Genomic DNA, 24,559 nt, shown 5'->3' with positions numbered 1-24,559 from the left:
TTCAGACAGGTAAGTAGGACTTTCCTCCATGTCCATCAGCTGGTATAATAAAAGATACTTCCTGTCTCTACATACTGTGCCTTCCTTACATCTTTTGGTTATCAGAACTACAGTATTACAAGAGAGGAAAAATGTCTTAAATGATCTAAATAAAAAACAACGTAGCAGAGCTTATATCTGCCCTGAATTCCAAGTCTCCAGAAGAGCCATTTCAATCTAAGATATTGGCTAAACAATATTTTTACAGAATTCTGAGTCACAGTAACTGTTTTTTGGTGAGACATCCTGAACATCACTCTAGGTGAGGAATCTCACAGGAAAGAGGTGCTGAGGTCCCACAGATTTTCTTACATACGTACACTGAGACTGTAGACAAGGGGAGGTGCCACCCACATCCCCAAAAGCATTGCAGCATTTTGAGATGACTGAGCCTGAGTCACAGCAAGTTCAACGCAGAGATGTTTTATCTCATCACCTAAAGCAGAAGAAAAACAAAACAGAAGCTATGAAGAAATTTTTTACCTGAAATTTATTCTCTACTGATAAAATAAGGGAGGGTAACTGTTCTAGCCCAGCAGGACTACATTAACCTTCGTATTTCTAGAGATGCTGCTTAAAGCTTTTTTTATCACACACACTCTGGAAGCCTCCTTTATCACACACACTCTGGAAGTCTCTCTTTATGCATGCATATATAATCTAAATACAATCTGCAACTTCCATAACACTACAGAGGATAATTAAGAGAAATTATATATTGGAAAAAAAAGTGGTCTACGTTGTCTATAAAGTCAATAAAAAAGTAGGCACAAAACTGAGGTACTGTTTCCTCTGGAACTCCCCTGATTTACAAAAGTCAAACTCCTAAGTAAAAAACAGGAATAAAAAAAATTCCCCATGTATATAACAAGTTTCAGCTATTCATAAGGTTGCACACACATTTGCATCAGCATGGACTGCACAGTTCAGTATAGGATATTCTTTCTTATTCTTACAACAGACTTTATACTCAATTGCAAGAATACCAAGTAAAGTAGAAGTTTCAGCCCAATTATCAGCAAAAACTTTTAATATGTTGACAAATCTTTTTGTATCTAGGAAAGGATGTTTCATATGGAACAGTTCAATGATTTGTAGTGCTCTGGATACAAGCAGTCTGTATAAATAAAATAACCATCAGAAAGATATGAGAACAACCTATCCTTTCCTGGCTCTACAGGAAATAAATTTAAATACAATAGCACTTGCCTAGCCCAGTTGTAAGAGAAACCGCAAGACCAGTAATACCAATTACATAAATCAGGAGAAACAAAACTCAGAAGAATCGAACAAGGGAAAACAGAACTTTATAGATATTTTTAAGGAAAGGAGTTTGAAACTCAGACATTTGCATCAACAAAAACTGGTTTCAACAGATATCCTGACTAGGAAAACACTATACAAGCTGCCCAAAATCACACTCAAGGGTCAAACACATTCTTTGACATGAAGAAAAAATGCTCCTAGAAGAAAGCACTGAGAAATCAGGATCATGATGGAAAAAGGTATAAACTTCCCTTGTTACCCAGCGTAATTTAGTAGACACTGTATTTCAGACTAGCAATAGCTAGATGAACCACTGAGCAGTTCAAACTTGTGATACAATTGCCTGCATCCTCCAACATGGGCACTGGACCTGCATTTAATATGTACTGAAAATAAGATGCAGTTAGTTTCCAGTTTAGGCTCTTCTGTAATAGGCCAAATGCAAAATCTAATCCAAACTCACCAATATTTTAGGGAACTTCCAACATGGCTCCAAATTTACTAGCTGTGACCTTCTCTAGTCTGCTCTATCAGTAATGTCTCCACAGAGTTATTGCAAATACGTGCTTGCAAACATTTGCAAACATTTGTGGGCTCTACAGTTGGTGAAAGTTGTATCAGTCTGGAAGTCTCATGACAAGAACAAAAAAAGCTCCAGGAATCTATGAAACTTACCAAAGTTTAGTCTCATCAAAGGTGAAAGAATGGATGCCCAGTTCACAGGTGGATACTGGTGACTTTCTCCAACTAACGCAATGGGTACCAGCACTACTTTCACCAGCTGAGCTGGGACAGATTCTGGGCCTGCAACAAAACAGTCAACAGTCTGAATTTTATACACATTTATTTGGTTAAACAGCTCAAGAAAGAAATATGAATATAGTCTACCATTTCATATTGCACTGAAGACCAGTCTACAGTGAAAACTGAAGAGCATTATAAAATCGCTTAGTATTCTTCTGTTTGTAGCTGCGAATTAGCCGTTTCACTTGTAATCAATAGTTATATTTTCTAACCTTAGCGGTCTACTTTTGAAAGTATTTTTGTTACTGATAAACAGAAACTTTCTGGTCCCTCTCAGTTTATGAAGTTTACGAATTAACTACAGATCCCTCACTTAGTTGGGTAAGCATTTTTGTATTTTGGCAGCAGGAGAACATTTATCCAGATCTATATGGGAAATAACCTAAAACAGGAAACAGTGAGTTAACTCAATAAAAGTCCTCCTGGGGGCAAGGCATGGGTACTTTTTACCTCCTTCAGAAATAACGCCTGCTTAATAGGACAGAACTGAGCTCACATAGTTACATACAGGAATAATCTCCTGTGCCTTATCTCCATTAAGATTATATTCCAAAACAAGTCTATCTAGTGTTGCTCACATGACCGCATCCTTTCTTCAGGTTCATGTGCATTTACCACACACAGTGCTAACCCATTTAACTGATATATAGGACATTTAACCAAGTATCACTAAAATAGAGGCTAGAAGAAAGTATGCCTGATGATGGAGTATTCCTGAGGCTACATGCAAACATTTGAAGTGATCTGACTTTCACTGCCACAGGGGAGAAGATGCACCATCATCATAGGCAGAGTGGGGAGAAGGAAGGGGTAAGGATGAAAAAGTCAGAAAAATTCAGCAGAAAAAAATAATGTCCCAACTATATCATCCTGAACTCTTTGTGTGTGTAATTCAGATTCTTGTTTTAAAGTCTTTGCAGAAATATTTAGAGATTTAAGTCCTGCGTTACTGAAGCTCAAATTACTATCTAAAAAAGTTCTTTCAGCAAATAAAAGCAGGGTGTAAGGGTCACATTTTAAAACCATACCAGTTTTCCTAGAGAGATACTGTACTTTGATCCTTCTCACCTCTCTTTCCACCTTCAATGGCAAAGTCAATAGCTGCCCTGATAAAGCTGTTTTCAGGCAAGTAGCTAAAATCTGGAGGAACTGTGAAGACAAAAAGACTGTTCATATACTAAAACCTGTCAGGATAAATGGTGACTTCCAGCCCACATATAAATTCAAAGGCCAAACTGAACCATGTCTGAGCTAACTCTAAGTCTGTAAGCCTTCCCACTTTTTTTTTTTTTTTTTTTTTTGAGGTAAGCTAAATGTTAGTGTTGGTGAGGGGTGCCAGGTCCGAAAAACAAATTCGTTCATCAGCTGAAAAGCTAGTGGTAACAATTTTTCTAATACATATCAGGCCACTGCGAGTCAGGCTTTAAAAAGGGAGAGCTTCAGAAATTTAAGACAAGAGCAGACATTTCATAGCTGTCTAACCTCAGGCACCTCTGCTAACTATCCAGAAGTAGAAACTCTAAGAACATTCCTTTGTGATGAGGAAATATATCTGCACTTCACATTGTGGAGTCTAACTTTGATCACAGTGAAGTGAACAGCTTCCACTTCATTAGTTCCCTCTTATTACTGGTATTTCATCAATGATCTAACCCTGCTTTAATTTCACCTAGTGGATAATGAAACCACACCAGAAGGTAATGGTGTATCAACAGAATATGAATTTCTTTGTGTTAACAGCTAAATTAAAAGGGCACAGATACTATTGTTAGACTTCAGCTAACCAGAAAGATCTCCTCCAGAAAAATACTCTTTTGAAAAATGAGCCCTTTTTTGTTGTTACTGACTAGTTTTTCCTGTGCTGGCTTTTTTAAACAGCGGGAAGTGCTGAAATGAAGAGTAGATTAATCAGCTCTCAGGGCTTGGAGTAGATAACTTAGATGCCAAACACATCTGTCATATGCAATTTAAAATTCATTTGTAATTTATACTAGCAGCTTTAAACAGAATAAAAACAGAAGTAATAAACAACTTTGACTGGAGCAACTTAGAATCTTACTTTGATATCACAAGTAAAAGCAGATGGGGGGGCATCCTGCTCAGCACACTGATTCCTGCTTTTGTGTTTCAGCTTTTAGGTCTGGCACTTCGGTCCATGAGCTCTCTGATTCAAAAGCTGTCATATCATTTAACATGCAGTCTTCACTGCCTAATGTGTCCCTTGCTCCCTTCTTGGTTAGGTGCTACTGCTATTTGTTCTTTAAGTAGCAATAATACAGCAGCTTACCAGATGCCCTGCTCTGGGCAGAAGACAAACAGGACATGTGAAGGTGTCCCAAAAGCCCTGCTGCATTTGTCTGAAGGCCAATCTGTCCCGAAAAACTGATTATCTGTAGATACAATAGGTCACTAGTTAGCAGCAAGCCTCAAATTAATGCTGCATTGCCTTATTGAAGCTAGACATGGATGTTATGCACCTTCTTTATAAAGAACTGTCTTATCTGTGCAAGGTGATACAGTACCATACTGTATTATCCAGAGTAGGAAACACAGGAAACTCCCTTACCTGGGTGAGGGTTCTGATGACTTCATTGAGTTTACTTTGAAACTGGGAAGACTGAATGCTTTCACATTTCAGCTGCCAGACAAAAAGAAAATACTCTCAGAATTTTATAAGGGAAAAAAAGGAAACAACAAAACACAGAATGGGTGCTGAAAATACAGATTACATTTGTACATGGGTGGGGTTTTTTTTGGAGAAGTGGGGGGATAAGAGGAAAAAGCTTACAGTGCCGTAAGCTTTTCCCCAACGGCACCACATGAGCCATACGATGGGAAAATGGAACAGACCCCATACTCCGCACCACAATGCTACCCCATTCAGTGCAGACCCAACACTATCTGCTATTGAGTAAATGGAATGCCCTGGTATATAATCACTGCTATAAGGATGCATGGATGTAATTCCATCTTGCTTTCTAGTCCAACTCTTTAAGTCAGTTTCTAGGGGAGATAATACCATGTGCTTGAATATTCTCACCTGTATCATCCCTCCTTCAGAACCCACCAGTGCAACTAGCCCATTGACAGCAGCCAGACGCTGCATTGTTGGAGAACCCTGAAAGTATAATTCAGAATCAGTGCAACATTCGGGTCATACAGCAACGGCTGTAGCACAGCACACGTGTTCATTTCCAAGAAAAGGCTTTTATTCCGACTTAAAAACGTGAGTGCTATCACTTCTGTATCTCCTGGCCCAACAACTTTTTCAGGTTGGCCTCCGGCACACTCATTTTGTCTCTGGATCATTTGTCTTCCCATTATTCTTGAATGAAAGTCTTTATTTATATGGAAGACGTCCCCCTACTAGTCTGAAATCATCCTGATTTTCTCCCTGACAAAGCACCTTCTTCTGGCATAGTCTACTCTTCATAAAATACACCAGTGCAATTTAATTCTGAAACACTGTTTCTTTTATTTGTACTCATCTTCAGCTCCCACCTTAAAGTTTAAGTCTAGAGTTTGTTTTCACATATACAATTTTTAGTGCAACAAAGGGAATTATTGGTACTGAACACAAGCAGAACAAATGAATACATTTTAATCAATGCTCCATTCAGTTACAGTAGCAGTGATAAGTGCTGTCCTCAATCCACCCAAAACTTATCAGCTGCACCTAATGCTGTAAATGCAGTCAGAGGCTACAGTGCAGTGCTTATTATTCCTTGAGGATACAGACAGCAATTACCAGATCATGAAAACAGAATAGGGCAAATTATTACTTAATAAAACAACCAAGAGGATAAACTTTTGAAACATGAAAATCACCATTCTGTTAGTCTAACTTCTTTTGTTAAGTAGTACCTAATTTCACAAGGTGTCTTGATTTAATAACCTGAATTTCATCCTTGAATATTGTTTAAATGAGTGAACATATCTGAAATAAGATCTCATAGGCCAACAGGACTAAGTATTTCTTATAAACCAAACAGAAAGGTGTTTTTTATTTTAGTAAACAGCCCAAAGACATATTCCTGCTTCCAAACATCAAACTATATGCTTAGATAGTCCAAACTTTTCCTACCATTACTCCAGCAGAAGCAAGGAGAATTATGCCTCTACAATTCATTTAAAAAACAAAAAGTTCCCAAGATATGAATTCCAACTCCCTTACCTCTGCAAGTACAATTTTAATCCAGGCTGGCATCAGCCTGTTACTCAGGTCTTCAGCTTTCCCATGACCACAAGCTGACAAACCATGAACAATCGTACCTAGAGCTAAAGCAAAACCGGATGTCTGTAAGGTAAAAAAGATGCATATTAAAAAACAGATCTTCCAAATGACTATGTATTCTTTTCCAAAAAAGAAAAACTAAAATCATACAACATTTGTAAGGCAGCACTTCCCCTAAATTTACTCTTCTTCAAAAATACTGGATGCTTTCTTATTTTAAGTACTTGGTAATGTTGAGTGACAGAGGATTTTCTGAGATTAGAAACTAGTCTTTGGCACGTATATTGGTCTGGAGATTTATTTTAGAGTGGACATTCTGATGTGAAGAGGAAAAGCAGTTGCAAAGGTTGACTTGCCATTTTCAGGATAAACATACTGGACAGATGGCTATTGTTGTAACTGGCTTTGATTCTAAATGGTTGTGCTTTTCCTTCCCCCCCTTCCTCCCCCAAGTAAGCATTTAACAAAGAAGGAGAACTAGCACTGAAATACAGAGACTATTTTGGTCATTTTTACAGGGTGATCCTAAAACACTGAGGGATGAAACAGACACCCAGAAGCAGCTGTGGCTGTGGATATGATGTGCTGTCTGAAGTACAGAGGAAAGTAAAATTTCAGAAAAGCACAGAAAATGTATTTTCCTACCAAGAAAAAGATCTTAAGAAAAATGTTTTAAAAGAAACAATAATTGGTCAGACACAGGAACTAAAGACACTATGAACCCAAAAGTATCAACCTCTCTTTTAAATGCAATCAAACATACATAAATTCTGTTTTTGCTTCACTCTTTGGTATTTGCTATACAGCTACAGGCAATGTTTCAATGGAACAAATGGTCATCATGGTAACTGCGTTGTATGCACAACACACTCAAATGCTACTTAATGCTCAAAACAGATCAGTATGTTTTCTTCAGGTGATGGACTGGGTAGAACAGTATGCAATATGAAATACTTAAGAGACGAATAGAACTGAAGCAAAACCCAAACTCCAAGTATGACCTGCTGATTATTTTCCACCAAGGTTCGCAGCTTGTTCATGGCCTCCTCAGCCTCTGCTGCTTCTATGATTCCAACACTGAAAGCAGATACACAGGAACAGGCTACAGAATAGGCAAGGACCTGAAAAATAAAATTGTTTAATTCTGATATCCAGAGTCTGATCAAATTCACAAACACACACACACACAAAATCATTAAGAAGGCTATCTTTACTTCCTCAGAGAGGTTTTATACTACCTGGTTACTACAGCAGTAAAACTTAACCATAAATTCTCAAATTTCACCTCAAATAGAAAGCAGTGTTTGCTGCTGCACTTTTGGAGTTGTTTTTTCATGCATCAGCCACACCTGCATTTCCACAGCACTTATATTTATTGTCTCTCTAGAGAAACTGTTGCACTCATTGATACAAACTAAATTCTTTGCTGTAAGAAGCAAATTTTATAATTCTGTCTGCTGCTGTCTGTTCTTTGTCCACGGGTGATCTGCAAAGTATCTGCCATGGAGGCAGGACCTGTGCACTCAGCAACAGCTCTCACACAACTCCTCAGTGCCAGAAACTGAGAAGCATCACTCTAAGCTTCATTCCTTTTCGTCCTGTAAGCTAGGGTAAGGCCTTCAATCTTCATTTGACACTCCACCAGTGGTAAAAGGGATGCTGGTTTTACTGTCTCATCAGAATCATGGATAATACGTAGGACAGAATTTATAGAATACCATACAACACATACTTCAACAAGAAAATTAATCTGTAGGAAAGGCAGGCTGCTGAGAATATGTGCTTTATAAGCCATGGAGCAATGTGCTAGCATGATTAAAAAAAAGTCATGTGGTCTTCAGTTTATATTTTCAGATGTTTATTGTTCCTAAGAAAGACTCATCATCTATGCTGACATTAGAAAAGTACAACTAAAGCCTGGAAATACTTCTGGTTTTGTTTACTTAGGGCAAAATCCTGACCTTCCACAGAAATGAAGTTATTTTTCTCAGCATGAGTATTTGAACATTATCTTTGTGAGCATACACAGCATGCTGTGATCCCATCAGTGCTGCCAGCAGGCCTATAAGGACAGAAGAGGAGCATGTAGTACAAGAGTCTCCCACACACAACCTATGGGATTAGGCTCACATCCCCATGCAGAAGCATCCACAAGTGACACTGCTTTTCTGCTCTTCACCCTCAGACATGGAGGATAAGGAAACGAAGTCTGAACCTTCAACAGGACAACTGTGCCAACTGCTTAACCTCACTGGTACAAAACTAAGCAAGAGAACAGCATATGACAGTAAGGGAATTTAGAGAGCCCCTACCTGCTGGGCAGGATTGCCAACAATTTGGTTTGGATGAAGTAATGCCCATATTAGACCTCTCACTGCAGCAGGCCAAAGTTCTCTCCAGGACAGGATAGTACCCCAGACGTTTATTGCTCTGAAAGAGCCTTTAGTGCACTTCAAATATAGTAATATTCATCTCAAGGTCCTGGCCAAATTTTACTGTTGTAATTATCTGTGCAATTCATTATGGAGATTTTAACTGAAAAAGGCATGTTTTGATTCTCATCTCGAATTACTTCATGATGTTAAACAGCTGCTGCATTTCATCCCAGCAGTTGCTGTATTGAACCCTGTACAGAGTTTGCACATCAGTTTAACTTCAGTAAAGCACTCTGAGATCCTTAGGGAGGGATAAATGATTTCACAGATATAAGTTATTTTAAAACGTGATCCACAAACAGCAAAAGGCTAATCCCCAACACACATGGACTGCCAAAAAAATTAAACTCCATAAAATTATACATTTATTACACAAAAAGGGCTTTCAGAACAGTACCAAGAAGGAAAAAGAAATGAATGCTATGAGTATCTGTTAAATCCCTTAGGAAAACAAAGCATTATGAAACTCAGCTGTTCAACTGCTGTGAGTTTACTCATGACAGGTAGAGGTTTCCGCAACAAACACCTGCTTATTTTCATCCTTGCTTTCTGTTACCAGCTTCTCCAGTTTTGTCAGCTTTCCTTTTCAAGTTTTACCCTGACGAGGCTGCACACTTCTTGCTACAAGGACCCATGTCAGAACTCACAGTAGCTTGGCAAAATATATTGAAGGGCATGCTCAAACCTAGCACAGCTCAGTTTAAGCCTCCAAAGCAATGTTATAATGAGAACAGAAAACAGAGATGTAGCAGCACTCAGTAGTGCAAGATTCACATCAGTTAGTGACAGCAACTTTCAAAGAAGGATCTAGATGCACAGTTACATAGGTCCCAACTTTCAACAATTTCAGTATGAGTTAAGGACCTAAAGAAGCACTCTGAATTTTATATCTTATCAAGCACTTTCTTAATGTCTGTGCTGCATTATTGGTTATTCTAAAATTGTTTTGTTCAATAGATATAAAATGAAGCTGACAGGGTAGAAAACATCAGAAATCAAGGATCTGAGTAAAAACGGTGCTTGTACCCACACCCAGTGGGTACAAAGCTTCAGTAAAGAGTTGAGTTATTAAAAGGAAGATGCAAAGAGAAAGGAAGATTTAAAATCTGTGATAAAACAGACCATACCTCCTGGACCCATCTGCTTTGGTCCTCGCTGCCATCCAGGTAGTTACAAAGTTTTTGCAGTGAAGCAGAAACATGTACTCGTGATTCTGTTTGGCTGCTGTGACTCATGAGTGAAAGAACAAGTCCCACTCCCAAAATACATCCAGTGCTTAAAGAAAAGACAAAAGAAAAAGGATTACAGATGCCTTGGCTGCTCTGAACTCTTTTTTTCATCACCAAATTAGCTTGGATTGCTGAGCAGTAAGAACTCTTGGCCCTCACTGATAATTAGCACAGTCAATTTTACAAGTGGTTTTTATTTCATACTGAGATGATCCTTTTAAGAAGGCACAAGGTAAAAAGAGAGCGTATGATGAAAAAGTAGGTTCAGAACAGCAAGACATATATAAACAGTTTCCTTATTTCTTCTACTTTGGAAGAACCAATAGCCCTGTGAACAAACACATCTGGCAGGAGGGAAGTATGGATCCAAACCTGTCCATCTGATTCATACTGATATCCCAAACTCTATGATACCCCAATTAAACACAATAATTGCAGGTTTGCTTTTAGGATCTGTTTCTCTCAGTCTCTCCTGCAAGAGATGTTTCAGTCTGCAAAAATGATTAAGCTACTGCCTGAGCCAGATAGCAGCTAAGAAGGCTGTATGGCCATGGTATTCAGCTGCATTTCAGAATGTAAGTTAGGTACACATTTTAACCCATATGTATTAAAATATATGTATACACACAACAGTGGACCAGCTTCAACAGGGCAGACATATCCCGGCAGAATTAATAATTTGATGCTGAGCATACTCAAAATTTCAGCAAGGGGCACGTAGGTTTAAAGTACGTAATTTAACATGGCAACTGACATAAGTGTTTTCATGGTATCTGGCTCTTTTTCAGATTTTGACAAGAAATTCCACTCTGGACCTGAAAATACTTTCTTATGAAATGCAGCACCTATGGCTCCCATAAAGAGTTCCAGTTTCCACAAGTCATCAACCCTTACACTAGAAGAGTTTTGTCAGAAAATTCCCAACCAGCCTTGGCTACCATCACAAGCTACTAACAGCCATTGCTCTGAAAGGTGCTCTCAATACACGAATACAAAGCAGCTGAAAGCAGCAGCTGCTACCTGAAGATGAAGCTCCCCTTTCCCTTATGCATCTCCATGAGCATGCCAGTGACCAACACTGCACACAGCAAACAGTCAACTGAATGTGGCTAGGATATTAGGCACCCTTTTTCGCTTGTGCTAAAATTTCCAATTCAAAAATAGGAAAAGTTATTGCTTTTACTTAGCTAAATAAAAAATAAACTTTTGGGAATAACTTCAGTCAGCTTCAAGCTAACATTTTTCAACAACTGGGGATAAAGATGACCAACATGGCTAGCACATTCAGTGGTGTCTCTGCAGAACAGCCCCCTCCTTCCTTTTTCCAGTGAAAAATATGCAACAAATCTCTGGAATCAACATTTATAAATATGTGGTATACTTGAATTCATGAACAGCCAACGAAAAAAGGATATGGCTTAGGGCAAATCTGAATCATACACACTTACTCTACTACAGGCTTACAAAAATACACAGAAAGACCACTAGGTTCCTAGTTAGAGTTACAATTTTTTTTTTTATGTTGCTGTCACTTTGCAAAAACCAAAATGTAGCAGGGAACTGAAGCAAGAGTAAAATTTCACACAGACACACACGCTTTTTGTGAAGTAAAAAGAAAAAATACTGTGGAACTAGCAATCTTTAGCAATCTTTCTCACTTGGTCATCCTGTTTGTGACCTACATAAAATCAACATTCACTTCATCAGCATGGTAGCTCAAATTTCCCAATATGTTCTAAGTGTTATACTGCCAGTGTATCAGATACACTGCGCTACTGCCATTACCATCTGTGAATCTATTGTCACCTCTCAACATGATAGCTTGGAAATGTACAACGCAGTAGGGTTCATCACATCACAACACAAAGAACTTCATGAGCAAAGAGTGAAACAAAATAAAAGGATATGTTCAGGAGAAGGAAAAAATGACATTGTAAAGGGCTAAATGCTGCTAATCCTGAGGTCACTGGAAATTTGGCATGTTTCTCTAGGAACAGTAAAAAAATTCTGATGACCATTTGGGGTTGAAAATGCCTTAAATCCATATCAAACACTTACAGACCTTAAGAAAACTCCATAAAAGCAAGTTGGTTTATGGCTCTGAATACCAGCTTTAAGGAAGACTACTGCATATGTCATATTTCAGAGTAACTTGGCTTTTCACGACATCTCTACTCAACACTTAAGCATCAGCATTCACCATTTACCCAATATTTCTCCAGTATTTATACTAGCAGATACATGCTAGTTCTGCCATGCAAAGGCTTTATATGAAAAGACACATTTGTAAGGCTGTTGTAGAATTCACACTGAATAAGGGAAATGTAATGGGCAAGCCAGAAAACATTACCACTCCTTGGTATTCTCAATAACTTTGTACAAGCAGACCCTTCAAAGGTCAGTATTAACCCCATCTTCAACATGTCATGTTTTTCTTTGTCTGCAGAAAGGAGAAAAAACAAAAAGCAAAACCTTGCAAGACAGGGACCATATGTTCTGCTACATTTGCTATCCAAATGTTGTACTGTTACAACTGGATGCCTGCCCTTCATTTGGTTCTCATTCTTTTTTCCCAGAACACTCAGATTGACTTGAGATAATATATTCAATATAATCTACTAAGTAACTAGAAAAGTTGCTAACACTTATGAATGCAAATACTTGCTGAACCTGCTCTCAGTCTCTATGTATGATAGGCTTGGGAAGAAAAATGAGTTGTTCAGTAGCCTTCATGATCAATAAGCCTGACAAAATCTAGTAGCATAAAGAATTGTATAAAAACACTTTCAAAAATCACTCTTGTGATATACATGTTACATACATGTTTCATCATACATACATCACCAAAAGGTGCTATATTAGTATCTATTTTTAAACCATACTTATTTTCTACCTAACATATGGGAAGATTTAATGTCCTCTCACACATCTCTCGATAATGTTTAAATGCCTTCCATTTAAAACCATGCCCTAAGGCTCTGCAATCTCTGAAACTCTGTTCCAGATAAAAATTGAAGAAGTATAATACTAATATATACTTATTTGAGATGGTTTCCCCCCTTTAAAGATGATGAGTTTCACTGTTATTTTCTTCCCGGTGTGGTTAAAGACAGATAAAAGAGTACTGACTTAGAAGAACTACTCTCACAATGATCTTTTCAAAGTGAAAACTTTTTAGAGTATTTCATGCAACTTACATAGGTGTACAGATCCTTATGGCACATAAGCAGATTCCCACCATGCTAAAGCACTGCCTTTGGGAAAAAAATACCTGCTGCTTATTGTTTATTAGAAATAGCTCTGTTTTCTTCCTTCCTCTTTCCCCAAAATAACAACAAAAATTTTTAATTAAAAGTTCAAAAGAAAATTACCCTAAAAAACAAAAAAGTACATACATAATCAATATTTCTATCAAGACTGACATTATCAGTGAAGTGTGTTGTGTGAGCTTCACTTTGCATGCCCACAGGCTTTGTTAAACTTCTTTGTTTATCTAGGCCCTCGAGGCAGAAAAACAAAACAAAAATAGCAAAAACTTCTTTATCTCAATAACAGCCATCAATGTGTGAGATGCCTCACTTAACACCCTGAAGAAACATATAACTAGGCAGACAGACACATCTTCTAAAACAATCAGGAGGCATGCCACATCTCAGAAATTTACTGGTAAGCTAGAAGATCTACTGTACAACAGTATGGGAATGCATGTGTATGCATGCATATGTGTGTGCATGTATGCTGTCAGGGTAGGAAGAGGAGGTGGGCAAACAGGGGAAATAGGAATTAAAGGTTTATTTCCACTAGATGGCAGCATGATACAAGATAATTCCAATAATTTGGCAGATCAGAGCAGTCAAAAATCTCTTCTAAATTATGGCAGAACAATGAATTTGTACTGGGAGTCTTATCAGCTCTCCCAGAATCCTATTAAATGTCAGCAACCTCAGAGCAGCCCCAAGAGGGGAAATGATTACTGCTGGCATTTAGAAAAAACGGAACTTCCTCCCTCCCCCATTTGTGCAGCATGACATACCTACTCTCAAAAAACTTCCAACCTATTTTAACAGCAAGTTTACCAGGGATAAAACACTCACATACAGCTGACATAGTTAGCTGTGCCTATTGTAACTACATGCAAAGGCTGAAAGGGCCCTTCCTTTAGAGATAACAGTAGTTCAGAAGCTGAGGCATGCCAAACTCATACAAACAGTCTGCAACGTTTGCAGCTTTAAATTAATTCTTTGCTCATGAAGCATAGTGCTCACACTACACAACAACTTTAGAACTAGATTTTTAAAAGGTTTCTATTATGCTCAGCACAAGAAATTCTTTATTACTCCTTTTCTTGCTTACCATTGCTTCATACTCTTCTGTCTGCCTCCTGCCAGCAGGGCAGTCTAGTTTGGCTTTTCTGTAGGGCTTTCATCTTCAGCTAACAGGTCACACAAACAAGCGGCAATGGGTATAACGCAGTGATGCAGCTGATACAGCCACCTGTGCACCACTGGCCAGCCAAGGGCATTCTGTATCCTGACTAAGCTGTCCAAGTTCATAGCCCAACGATGTGCAGCTGTGAACCCTCCAGAGCTTTTCAGAAGATCACTGGAGAAGGGGAAGGCACAAGCAAACTGGAATTATTGCTCTGTTTCCTTTGAAAAGGGAAGAACTGGGTAGAAAAATGCTCAAAATCAAAGAAAAACCTATGCACCTACACTGAAGCACACAAGATGATGCAGATCCTTCCCTACTCCAAAAGAAAAATAGCTACCACAGAAATGATGTACTACTGTGGTCACATGTTCAGGGTGTGACTGTTCACCAGCAACTGATACATGCCAAGTGTTTTATTGTGCAGATTATTCCTGGCTTGCCAAAGCTAGCAATTGTCTGATGCCCTTCAATAATATCTTGCCCTCCTGGTGGGCTGCTCATCTCTTTGGGACACGTGAGGAATAACTGCAGTTGGTGAAATGAAATATATTTGCTTTCCTCAGCATTCAACATGCCATCCATAGCTGTCAAATTAACAGCCTGGCTCTCCCAGATAAAGGAGCCATGCAAGGCAGCTGCTCCTGGGCTCAGGCTATATTGCACCCACATGCACATTCCTGTAAAGGGCTCCAAAACAGCAGGAGTTAGGCTGCATTGAGCACGTTAGCAACCACTGAAGAGCAACAAGGAGACACATTCAGAAGTATCTCTCATTAATGAACACATGTAGGTAAAATGAGCAACTCTGCTCCTAGAATTGGTGGTATGCTCCCACTGCCTGTGAACAAGACTGTGCGGCTCTCTTAAACATGACCAATGTTTTTTCTTGTGGGCTAGCAGGGAGCAGTGGTGGTCATTATTTCTTTTTATCTTGCACAAGGGACTGTATGGAAGAGGCAGTGTATACGTATACATACTTAAATAAGCACAATTAACTCAGAAGAGATGGTAGAGCCAGAGGAACAGGCACAAGGAGTATGACGAAATTCAGCTGGGAGGAAGGCACAGCCGTGGCTGGGCTGGGCCAAGGGCAGCTCCACAGAGCAGCGCAGGGCCAGCCTGAGCAGGGCAGGGGGGTCCCTCCCTTCTCCTCAGTGCTCCTGGCCCCATTGGGGACCGCCTCTGCCCACGGCCAGTGTAGGGAGGTGCCACCAAGTGAGAGGTGGCAGCAAGAGGGGGCACCAGGGGCTCACGCCAGAGATGAGGAGAAAGTTTTCCCCCACCAAGGACAGCCCAGCAGTGGAGCCAGGCAGAGAGATGGTGCTGTCTCCATCCTTGGAGGGTGTCCAGCCCCGACAGGGTAAAGCCCTGCACAACCTGGTCTGCTTTCGGCAGGGGCATGGACCTTCCAAGGTCCCTGCCAGCCTGCATGAGCCTGTGGCTCTACAATAAGTGCTCAGGAATATGCTGTCTCCTCATCTTTACAATCCTCTGTAAAGAATTTAGGGGTGAAAGTATTAATGAACAAAGTGGAGCTGAAAATAAAATATTATCATCACTAATGAAAGAAACTCACTTGTACTCCAGACTGGTGTCGAAGCAGCAGCCTTCCAGTGCATCTAGGGACTTCATTAGAAGTAAGTTCATCTGCTGACCAGGTACATCACTACAAAGAAAACAAAACAAAACCCAAAATTCCTCCAAAACAGCTCTGTTCTTTAAACAACATAGGCTATCAGGCCTCCTGGTAAGACCCAACATGACACTAAATATAGTTCTTTATTTTTTATAACAGCTTCTCAAACTAGTCTGTAAGCAGCAACCGTATGACTGTGTGTGACATCACTGTCATGTCGTCATGTGTGACACATTCATACAAACATTACAGACGATAAACAAATAATAGAAAGCATATTGTATTGAGACCTTAACTGGCACCCCATATTGCTACAACACCCTCAAAGACACTCACAATTTTTACAACACACGTGACAGCAGAATGAAACTACATCTCCAAGTGCTGGAGAAAACAATCTCAGCTGGACTCTTAACTGTTTAGAAACTGAAAATTCATCACAGTTTTAGACATTAGACTCCGGAAGTCTCTCTCTCCATCCCTTTGCCTGTGGAAGCCTTTACATCTCATTCCAAAGATGTCCCAGGGATCCCCTGTTACAAAAACATGTCCACAGTCTTCTTAATGAACATAACATCTTTAAGGTAAATTATCCCTATGATTTGATATTATGTATAGGTACAATCTTATAAGTTTTACTATTGGTTCATGTCAACAGTTGGAAGAATATTTGAAGTTAAGCTTTGAAATTATGCTGGGCAGTGGAGCAGTAAAATCTGATTTGTTTCAGTCCATAAGAAATTTTTAGATAAATGTCACATAATTAATCTCAATTCCCTCCCAACCACCCCAACAAAAAGAATCCAGGCTCACATACTTCAAAACACCAAGATGATCTAATGTCATTTTCTCAAGAGCCTTTTAGTGCTTGTCTGTAGCTTAGTTGTCACTACTAACCAATTATCCAGAGACAGTGCATCCCGAAGCTATGCTGCTGAGTTGAAGACAGCAATGCATGAAGATAGCAAAGCATGAATATTAGAACAGATGAATGCGGCACAGTGTTTTAACAAAGGCAGATGCTTCAGAAACCTTAGTTTCACAGAGCAAATTAACAGCCAATTGTCAAATATGTTTCAAATCCTTGCATGTGCAGCAATTATGCATATATTATGGGTATATAGGCATACACAATCCCAAGCAGTCAAGGGGCTGGAAGTGTATAAAACCAAACCTACATCTCTCAATTTCTTGGAATGATCTGAAGTTTGAGACCATAATCCTGGATTGAGGCCAATCTTCTGGAAAGAAGTCATTTTCTACCAACTTCAGAACATCCCTTTGCTGTTAACACAGCAGTAACAACACACCTTAGAGACAATCCATTATACTGTTTGCCTTGTAGCTGCATCTCCATATGCAGAGCTTGCATGATATAAGTGGACCCTGGTTTGTGTACAGAACATCACTTAGAAAAGAACCAGTGAGAATTAGAAATTATTTTACAAAAAAGTCTCCCAGGGCAGCTAACCCCTTTAAGAGACTTATTTGTGTGGCTTGTTTAGTTGACTGACTTGCACAAGTAGTTGAGGATATTATAAAAATTAATCATTCATCCTGAAGGAATGGCAAAATACTTGGAGAAAAACATTCAGCAAAGCATAGAAGAGGAAAAACGATGATGACAATAAATGAGGACACCTTTTAAGGAATGTTGCAAAACACCTCAAGAATCATTTGATTATCATTTGACTTGTATATACTTTCCTTCTCAGAACTTAAATGCCACATGCAGGGAAAAGGAGGAAATAATTTGCACACCTATGTTACATATAGCAATCCCTACCTGACTTTTTCTTCACACAAACGTGAGATAAACATTCCCAAAGCGAGGCCCATATGGATTTGAACAGCTTGAGACTCATCAGCATTTGGTTTCCCAGGTAACCTGGCAGTCAGCATACTCAGGACTTCCTCAACCTTCTCCTTGCAAGACACGATGAAAACTGGCACCAGGAGGGACAAAGCAGTGGCTGCGCAGGAACGAGCTATAGCACTGGCTGTATTTTCACCAGAATAGGATTTCTAGAACAGAATATAGAAGAATTTTTTTCTTTTCCTCTTGGGGAAGGTGGATAAAATTCCCTTTTAGATAATAACATTCAGCATTTTAGGAGCTTAATAAATATGTATACAGCAAACAGCAGCCCAGCTGTATTGCAATCTGGCAACAAACAGTATTTCATAGCATCATTTCCATTTGCCTTACCTTGATACCAGTTTAAAATTATGGTAATTGAGAACATAATTTTCAAGTTTAAATAAGACTAAGTATGGAACTGTAAACAAAGGATAAGACAAGAGGAAACTGGAATTCAATAGGCTGCACATAAATACATTGCTCTATTTTAGTTTCAACTTCCTTGAAAAAATATTCAGGAGTGTGCTCAGAAATGTAAATAAGAAATAGCCATGATGTTAACGTACTTTTGAATCACAGCACACCAAGAATTCACTGAGTCGGAAAAAGCAGTACTTTAAAAGTATTATGTCGAAGATGACCAAATATCACGAGATCCTCCTGCAAGATTACCAATGCTTTCTGCAAGGAAGATTCCTTACAAAGGTTCTAAATTCCTTTCCTTTTTAAAAGCTAAAATCCACAGAGCTGCCTCTATTTATAAAGCAATGGTCTGATTATATGTAATAGTCTCATGTATATGTATTAACTTCAACATGCAACTCTGAAAAGGAAAAGAAAAAAATTCCAGTCAGTATGCAAGGCACTCTGCAGGAAAGCTGTAAGTATCATGTGCCCTGGAATTTTACATAGACAAGAAATGATTTTTTTTTCCCCGAACATAGTGGATTTTAGAAATAAAAATACAAGCCACACCACACTGCTCCATCTCAAAAACACCTTTTCTGAGTATTATTTTCAGCAGCAGGAGTCTCACAACAGTTCAGCAAAAACTGATAGTGCCAATCAAGTACTTGAACCTCCTCAGTGCCAGCCAGTCCAGCATTTATTTAACACTGCATTAAATTAGTGATCTATATCCCCTATCAGGGATGACAGAGGTCACCTGCCATAGCTGATTCAGGTCGATTAGCAATTTTCAGCTTTTTGACACACACTTTTCATTGACTGGACCAGATGCAGTTGCCTCTTATGCTCATCTCTTCAAAGAGGAGGGAAAGAGGGAAAGCAAGAAAGAAGGAGAGATAACATTGTACAACCTTTCATCCATTTACAGTGATATCATACATGAAGTATCATAGGGAGTATTTTATTATGCCTCCTTTTCCATGTGTGATAGGTCACAACAGGAGAGAGAGCAGTTTCATCAGTTTGCCAACACTCTCCCAGCTAGTTGTCTCAGACTACCCGAGTAAAACATTAAAACTGTCACGGATATAACAAGGAATAAACCAAAATTCAGGTTAGAAAACCTCATGATGCATTAGCAGACTGGTATGTGGCCCTGCAGAATCCAAGCTCCCTCTCTATCCATGATACCATGAATCTCCAACCTGGTAATTCTGACCACAGATAGTTGAGAGCTAACTATACCTATTTCTTAAGGTCTGTATTGAGCTTTCAGTCCATCTCCAGATCCTATTTAAGAACTATCTGATACTTAAATCTTATATGGCTTGAGAATCTCAGGCTGATTATCAGACTGGCTTGAGAATCTCAGGCTGATTATCAGACTGAAATCACATATGACAGAGTTTCTACTGGTCCTTCAGTGTTGAAGAAATACTGTAAAATGAGAATAACTATTAGATTTTGAAAAAGCCAGCATTTTGGAGTCTGAAGGCATGCTCTCAGAACCTCTCAGGAGTTTGATACTGTGGTCTGAGGAGAGTCTGTTCATGTTAGAACCTTTTGTTTTGCAAATGTATGCAGAATATACCTAGGTTTGAAGGGTCTTTTTCTTTTCATTTATATCTATGTAGTTTTTACTTCTTTGGCAATAAAGAGAAAAACTCAATGTAAGATAAGTAGAAAACACCTTAGAAGAAAAAAAGAAGATTTTTTTGATTCTCCTATATTATGACTACTGCAAGGACAAACAGAACCAGGAAACTCCAGACCAAGCATTCTAAGTATGAAATCCAAACATATTCTCTTGCCTTTATTTATTGGTTAAATATCTCAGGTGTACTTGTGTTTCTACACATACCTGGTAGAACCATGGGAAGACTCGACCTTTAGGGTGATAGCGGCTATTCACAATACTAAAGAGGGTCTCTATGACCATAGAAATCCAGTGTTTTGTGGGAAGAAAATCAGGTTCAGTCTGTAAGTGATAAATACAATATAAATCAAACGTAAATAATCATCTTTTCTTAAATTGGATCCTACCTGAACAGAAGCTCTCCAGCTACAATGCATCAGGACAGAGGTTATACTGCCACTCTTATGCACAGCAAGTAGCATGTTTTACGTGACAAATCCCTCCCATAGACGCTATTTTTCATCAAGATACTATTCAGTGAAAGCAAAAGTGACAGTAGTAAGAGAACCCCACAATAACAGTGTGGAGAAAGCCTACAAACATTCACAACTCCACACTCATACAGCTCAGTGTTAGCATGTTACTACTTTCGTGAATCCATTCAGCCCATGCAAAATTCAATGTAGCCACAAAAACTGAGTATTACTATTTGAGTAATTTCAGCCTGGCTGCAAAGCACAAGAGTCTCCACAGATCTTACAGTTAATTATTTTAGTATCTTGAATTATGACAGGAACACTTAAATTCTATTCAGGTAGCTACCATATACAGGCAGACAAAAGCTCTTGTTTAAAATCAAGACTTCATCTCCCTACACACACTTGTTTAAAGATGTGGCCAATAATAAAGGCTATTAGAAAAATATATCATACACACCCATTCATACACACAAACATTTAGGAAGCTGAACTTTTCCGTGACACAAAAATATAATGCATCCATGTCATAATAATATCTAGCTCAAATGCTGCTCTAAAGATGGTACCTTGGACTGTGATACACCCTCTTTCTAATAGAGTAAAAGGTCCCTATTACATGTGTGGCTCAAAAGCCCTTTTCTGTTTTCAAAAGGTATAAATCAATCAAATGTCAGGGATGGGATGGCAAGAGAATGCATTTTTCACAGATGTAAGGAGTGGTATATTTCTTGGTTTTAACACCAGGAGGAAAATAGCAATGAATGGCTGCCAGACTGCCACAAATAAGTGAGCCTCAGATGCTGAGCAAACATGGATAAATGGAGCCTTTCAGCATGGAAATGAGTTATTGTAATGTTTTACAAATGAGCAAATAAGCTCAACTGGAAAAAGTTCTCTCTCTCACATGTGTATTTTCCACTTCTCCAAAAATTGTTTCAGCGTCCTTCTGTGAGCCACTCTTCATATAATCATATGCATTGTGTTACACATTGTGTTCTAGCCAGACCAAAAATATCGCATTCAAAGTGGTCTTCAAAAGGAGTACATAATACTAGCTGAACAAGCTAGTCATTTGGCTTTGATCTGGTTTGGCTTTGGCTTTCTTTGGTTGGCTTTAGGCTCTCTCTTATCCATGCATAGAAAAGTTGGACGTTCACAGTCACTGCAACATCAGGAACTGCTCTGTCAATGCCAAAATAGGAAGAGAGTGTCTCATATGCCACCTTAAAACACAGTGTTGTAACTGAGTAACAGACGAGAAAAGCGGCCAGACCTGAGTACCCACTGGCCTTTATCACATCTGTCAAGTCTGACAATAAATGTATTAGTCATCGAGTTTCTCATGAGAAGGTGCCTACTCTGACTGAAACCACCAAGCTGTTCTGTATGGATCACACGAGAACTACCAGACAGCATCCACTGAGCAGTGTAAAATTCAAACCTGAAAGTGTGCAGGACTCCATGCACACTTGCCAGCCCCCTGAACACCTCGTCCTGTTGCTTCATTATATTCCACTAAGAGTACAGAACTTCTTTTCCCAAGATTGACTCACCTCAGGCATCCCTTCAGTGTCTGAGGAAAGGCTGCTTTCATATTTGGCTACTGCAACCGCAAGACCAGTTAAGGCTAAGAGGGAGTTTCCTTTCACCACTGGGCTGTCCCTGGACAGAAAAAGGCAAAGAAGAGTCCAGAAGCGTAACAGAGATGCAGGTCACAAAACACATCTCAGTGCAGGGAAGTACGTGCTACAGGTAGTCTGACAGGGAACAGGTTCCTTAATTAACACAGACTTTGGCCTATGAATTTTGTTGGGTTGTCTCCTGGCTCAGCAAAAGCATATCGTACCTCATCTTCAGAAATTAGAGAGAGAATGGCAGAGAGAAAAGTGTTTCAGTTTTCTTTTCTCATTTGTTTTCTTTAAAAAGCCTGACATACACATATACACACACACAAGTTGTATATAAACAGAAATCTGCTGCCCACTAAAAAAAAGAACTGCGATTTTGTACAGCAAGTGGTATCCTGAGAAACGAGCAGTTGGTCTTAGACAGGACCAGCTCTACAAAGGATAACACTAAAAGCTCTTCAAATAGAGAATGCTAGGCAGGCAGGCTGTACTGGACCAGTGACACTGATATGCTAGTACTAGACCAAAATGCAGCATACTGCATTTTCTGGATCAGCCTTATATTTCTGAAGGAACTTCCTCAATTATTACTGTAAACATATACCCACTCTGGAAAATTAAGCATTTCTTCCTGTCCTCAAGGACTTCATTTTGACAGTGAAAATGTTTTCTGAATTTTTGTTTTTCTTTATTAATACTGCACACAAGGATCTTAATGGAATGTCACTGACCTTCCTGGTTTGAAACTCTGAAGCTATCTGCTTTCAGATAGGAGATAACCTCAAATAGTTACAATTAGGTGGCTAATGAAGTTCTTTTAAATTTCCCCATATATGCTCCATTGAATCATTTCCTAAATTATGTACATAGTCTTTTTTGTTGTTGATTATCAACTTTTAAGTGGTTATACTTCATGAGGTACCTCGAACTGAGATAAACTTTTAAAACTACGCTCTCACGAAAGCTGGATGCTGTAACTTAATTTAGGTAAAAACCATCATCCTAGCACCAGGAGCAAAAAGAAGAATGTCATAACCTTTACTGAAAATATGAAGCAAAATAAATATTGTCTCAGCTTTATCACTGTCTCAGACTAGGAGAAGGCCAGCAAACTCAAGAAGTTCTAGGGACAAGATCTATGCACAGGAAATCCTTTTGCTGTTACCTAAAGAAAATTCAGCCCTCCTTCCCAAATTATGAAACACTACTCCCTCAGTTAGTTTTGCCAACAAATTTCTACAACTAAAATCATAGCTTTTATTCTGACATCCAGAATGACATATTTAAAGTGTATTATTTTGCCCTTCCTTTATTTATCTCTTTCTACTACTGTACTTAAAGTTAACAAAGGCATTTGTTGGGTAGCTAAAACATCAAACAAATAACCAAATTTTGTCCCTCTTCAGCTGGCTCTTCCAAGATGGATTGGTAAGCGAGGAACTGGAGGAGCCGGGAATATTTTCAAAACCTGATTATATATAATCCAAAAAAGGGAAAAAGAATTCAAACTTTTATAGAAAGTCTTAATATTTAAGATCTCCAGAACTCTGAACTTCCAGCAGTATTTCAAACCAGTTCTCTAGGCAGTTCAAGATAGTACCAACTCTCATATGGTCTGTGTAATTTCACTATAATTCTGTCACTGAAGACGTCTTTATGATATAAGATTTTGTAAGAATTTGTTCTTATGAAGACTCACTGTTTCTGACACTTGTGTGCTCTGGTGCAAGTGGACAATTTGAGGTTATAAAAGCAGAAAGCACAGTAAGAAACTAGTTGCCAATGCAGGGTGAAAGGAGGAAGGTAAGCTATTCAAGCAGAATTTTAAGGAAGGGTTAAGACGCTATTTGCTGCCTGAAAGCCATATGCTAATTCCAGTACCAAACAAACAAGCCTAGCAAAATCTAAAAACATAAAATTTCCTGCCTTCGTGGGCATCTCGGTACAATAAAAAACTCTTAACAGAAAGAGAGAGTGGGATAGTTCCAAAGAGACAATACTTCACTATGGACCAGCTAACTTTCAGATAAACTACGTAACTTAAGAAAAACAGGATTTGCTATTCGAAGAAAGAACAGGCTAATAGCACATACGACACTATACAGGCTTTATTCAAAACGTTAGGCATAGACCTTTCTAATAACTTAGGCAGTGGAAAAATGTTCAATGCACAAGCTGGGAAGAGTTCCTTTCTTGAACAGCAATGGGGTGAAATCAAGAAATTAGCAGACACTCAACTGCAAGATATACAATTTTAGATCTTCTGCCACAAAAGAGAAAACAGAATAATTAATTCTCATCTGTAATAAATGAGTAATTCTTACTTTGAAGCACCTTTGATGACATCAGTCAACATATCTCTGACCCTGCAACAGAAACAAAAAGAACATACACTATATACATTATAACATAGCATGAATTCAGCTAATTTTCCCATATGCCTTACATGTGGCCATTCTAGGTCAATATATAT

At 38.8% G+C, this 24,559-nt stretch overlaps 1 protein-coding gene across 4 annotated transcripts in view; it reads right to left on the bottom strand.

Moving 5' to 3' along the window:
* Nucleotides 1–24,559, bottom strand: part of FOCAD (focadhesin) — a 124,769-nt gene that overhangs the window by 9,403 nt on the left and 90,807 nt on the right. For all 4 annotated transcript variants that reach the window (XM_026097886.2, XM_026097883.2, XM_026097887.2 and 1 more), the window contains 14 exons: nt 24,411–24,452; nt 22,012–22,120; nt 20,205–20,321; nt 17,861–18,099; nt 16,015–16,104; nt 9,906–10,053; nt 7,345–7,464; nt 6,284–6,406; nt 5,150–5,227; nt 4,676–4,747; nt 4,397–4,499; nt 3,178–3,258; nt 1,981–2,109; nt 360–475 (listed from right to left, as the gene is read on the bottom strand). In XM_026097886.2, the coding sequence (XP_025953671.2) occupies nt 360–475; nt 1,981–2,109; nt 3,178–3,258; nt 4,397–4,499; nt 4,676–4,747; nt 5,150–5,227; nt 6,284–6,406; nt 7,345–7,464; nt 9,906–10,053; nt 16,015–16,104; nt 17,861–18,099; nt 20,205–20,321; nt 22,012–22,120; nt 24,411–24,452 (1,567 nt within the window). The remainder of the gene's footprint in view (nt 1–359; nt 476–1,980; nt 2,110–3,177; nt 3,259–4,396; nt 4,500–4,675; nt 4,748–5,149; nt 5,228–6,283; nt 6,407–7,344; nt 7,465–9,905; nt 10,054–16,014; nt 16,105–17,860; nt 18,100–20,204; nt 20,322–22,011; nt 22,121–24,410; nt 24,453–24,559) is intronic.

This window comes from Dromaius novaehollandiae, chromosome Z (assembly GCF_036370855.1).
Source record: "Dromaius novaehollandiae isolate bDroNov1 chromosome Z, bDroNov1.hap1, whole genome shotgun sequence".
NCBI classification, from domain to species: Eukaryota; Metazoa; Chordata; class Aves; order Casuariiformes; family Dromaiidae; genus Dromaius; species Dromaius novaehollandiae.
This window is presented reverse-complemented; position numbering and strand designations above follow the sequence as displayed.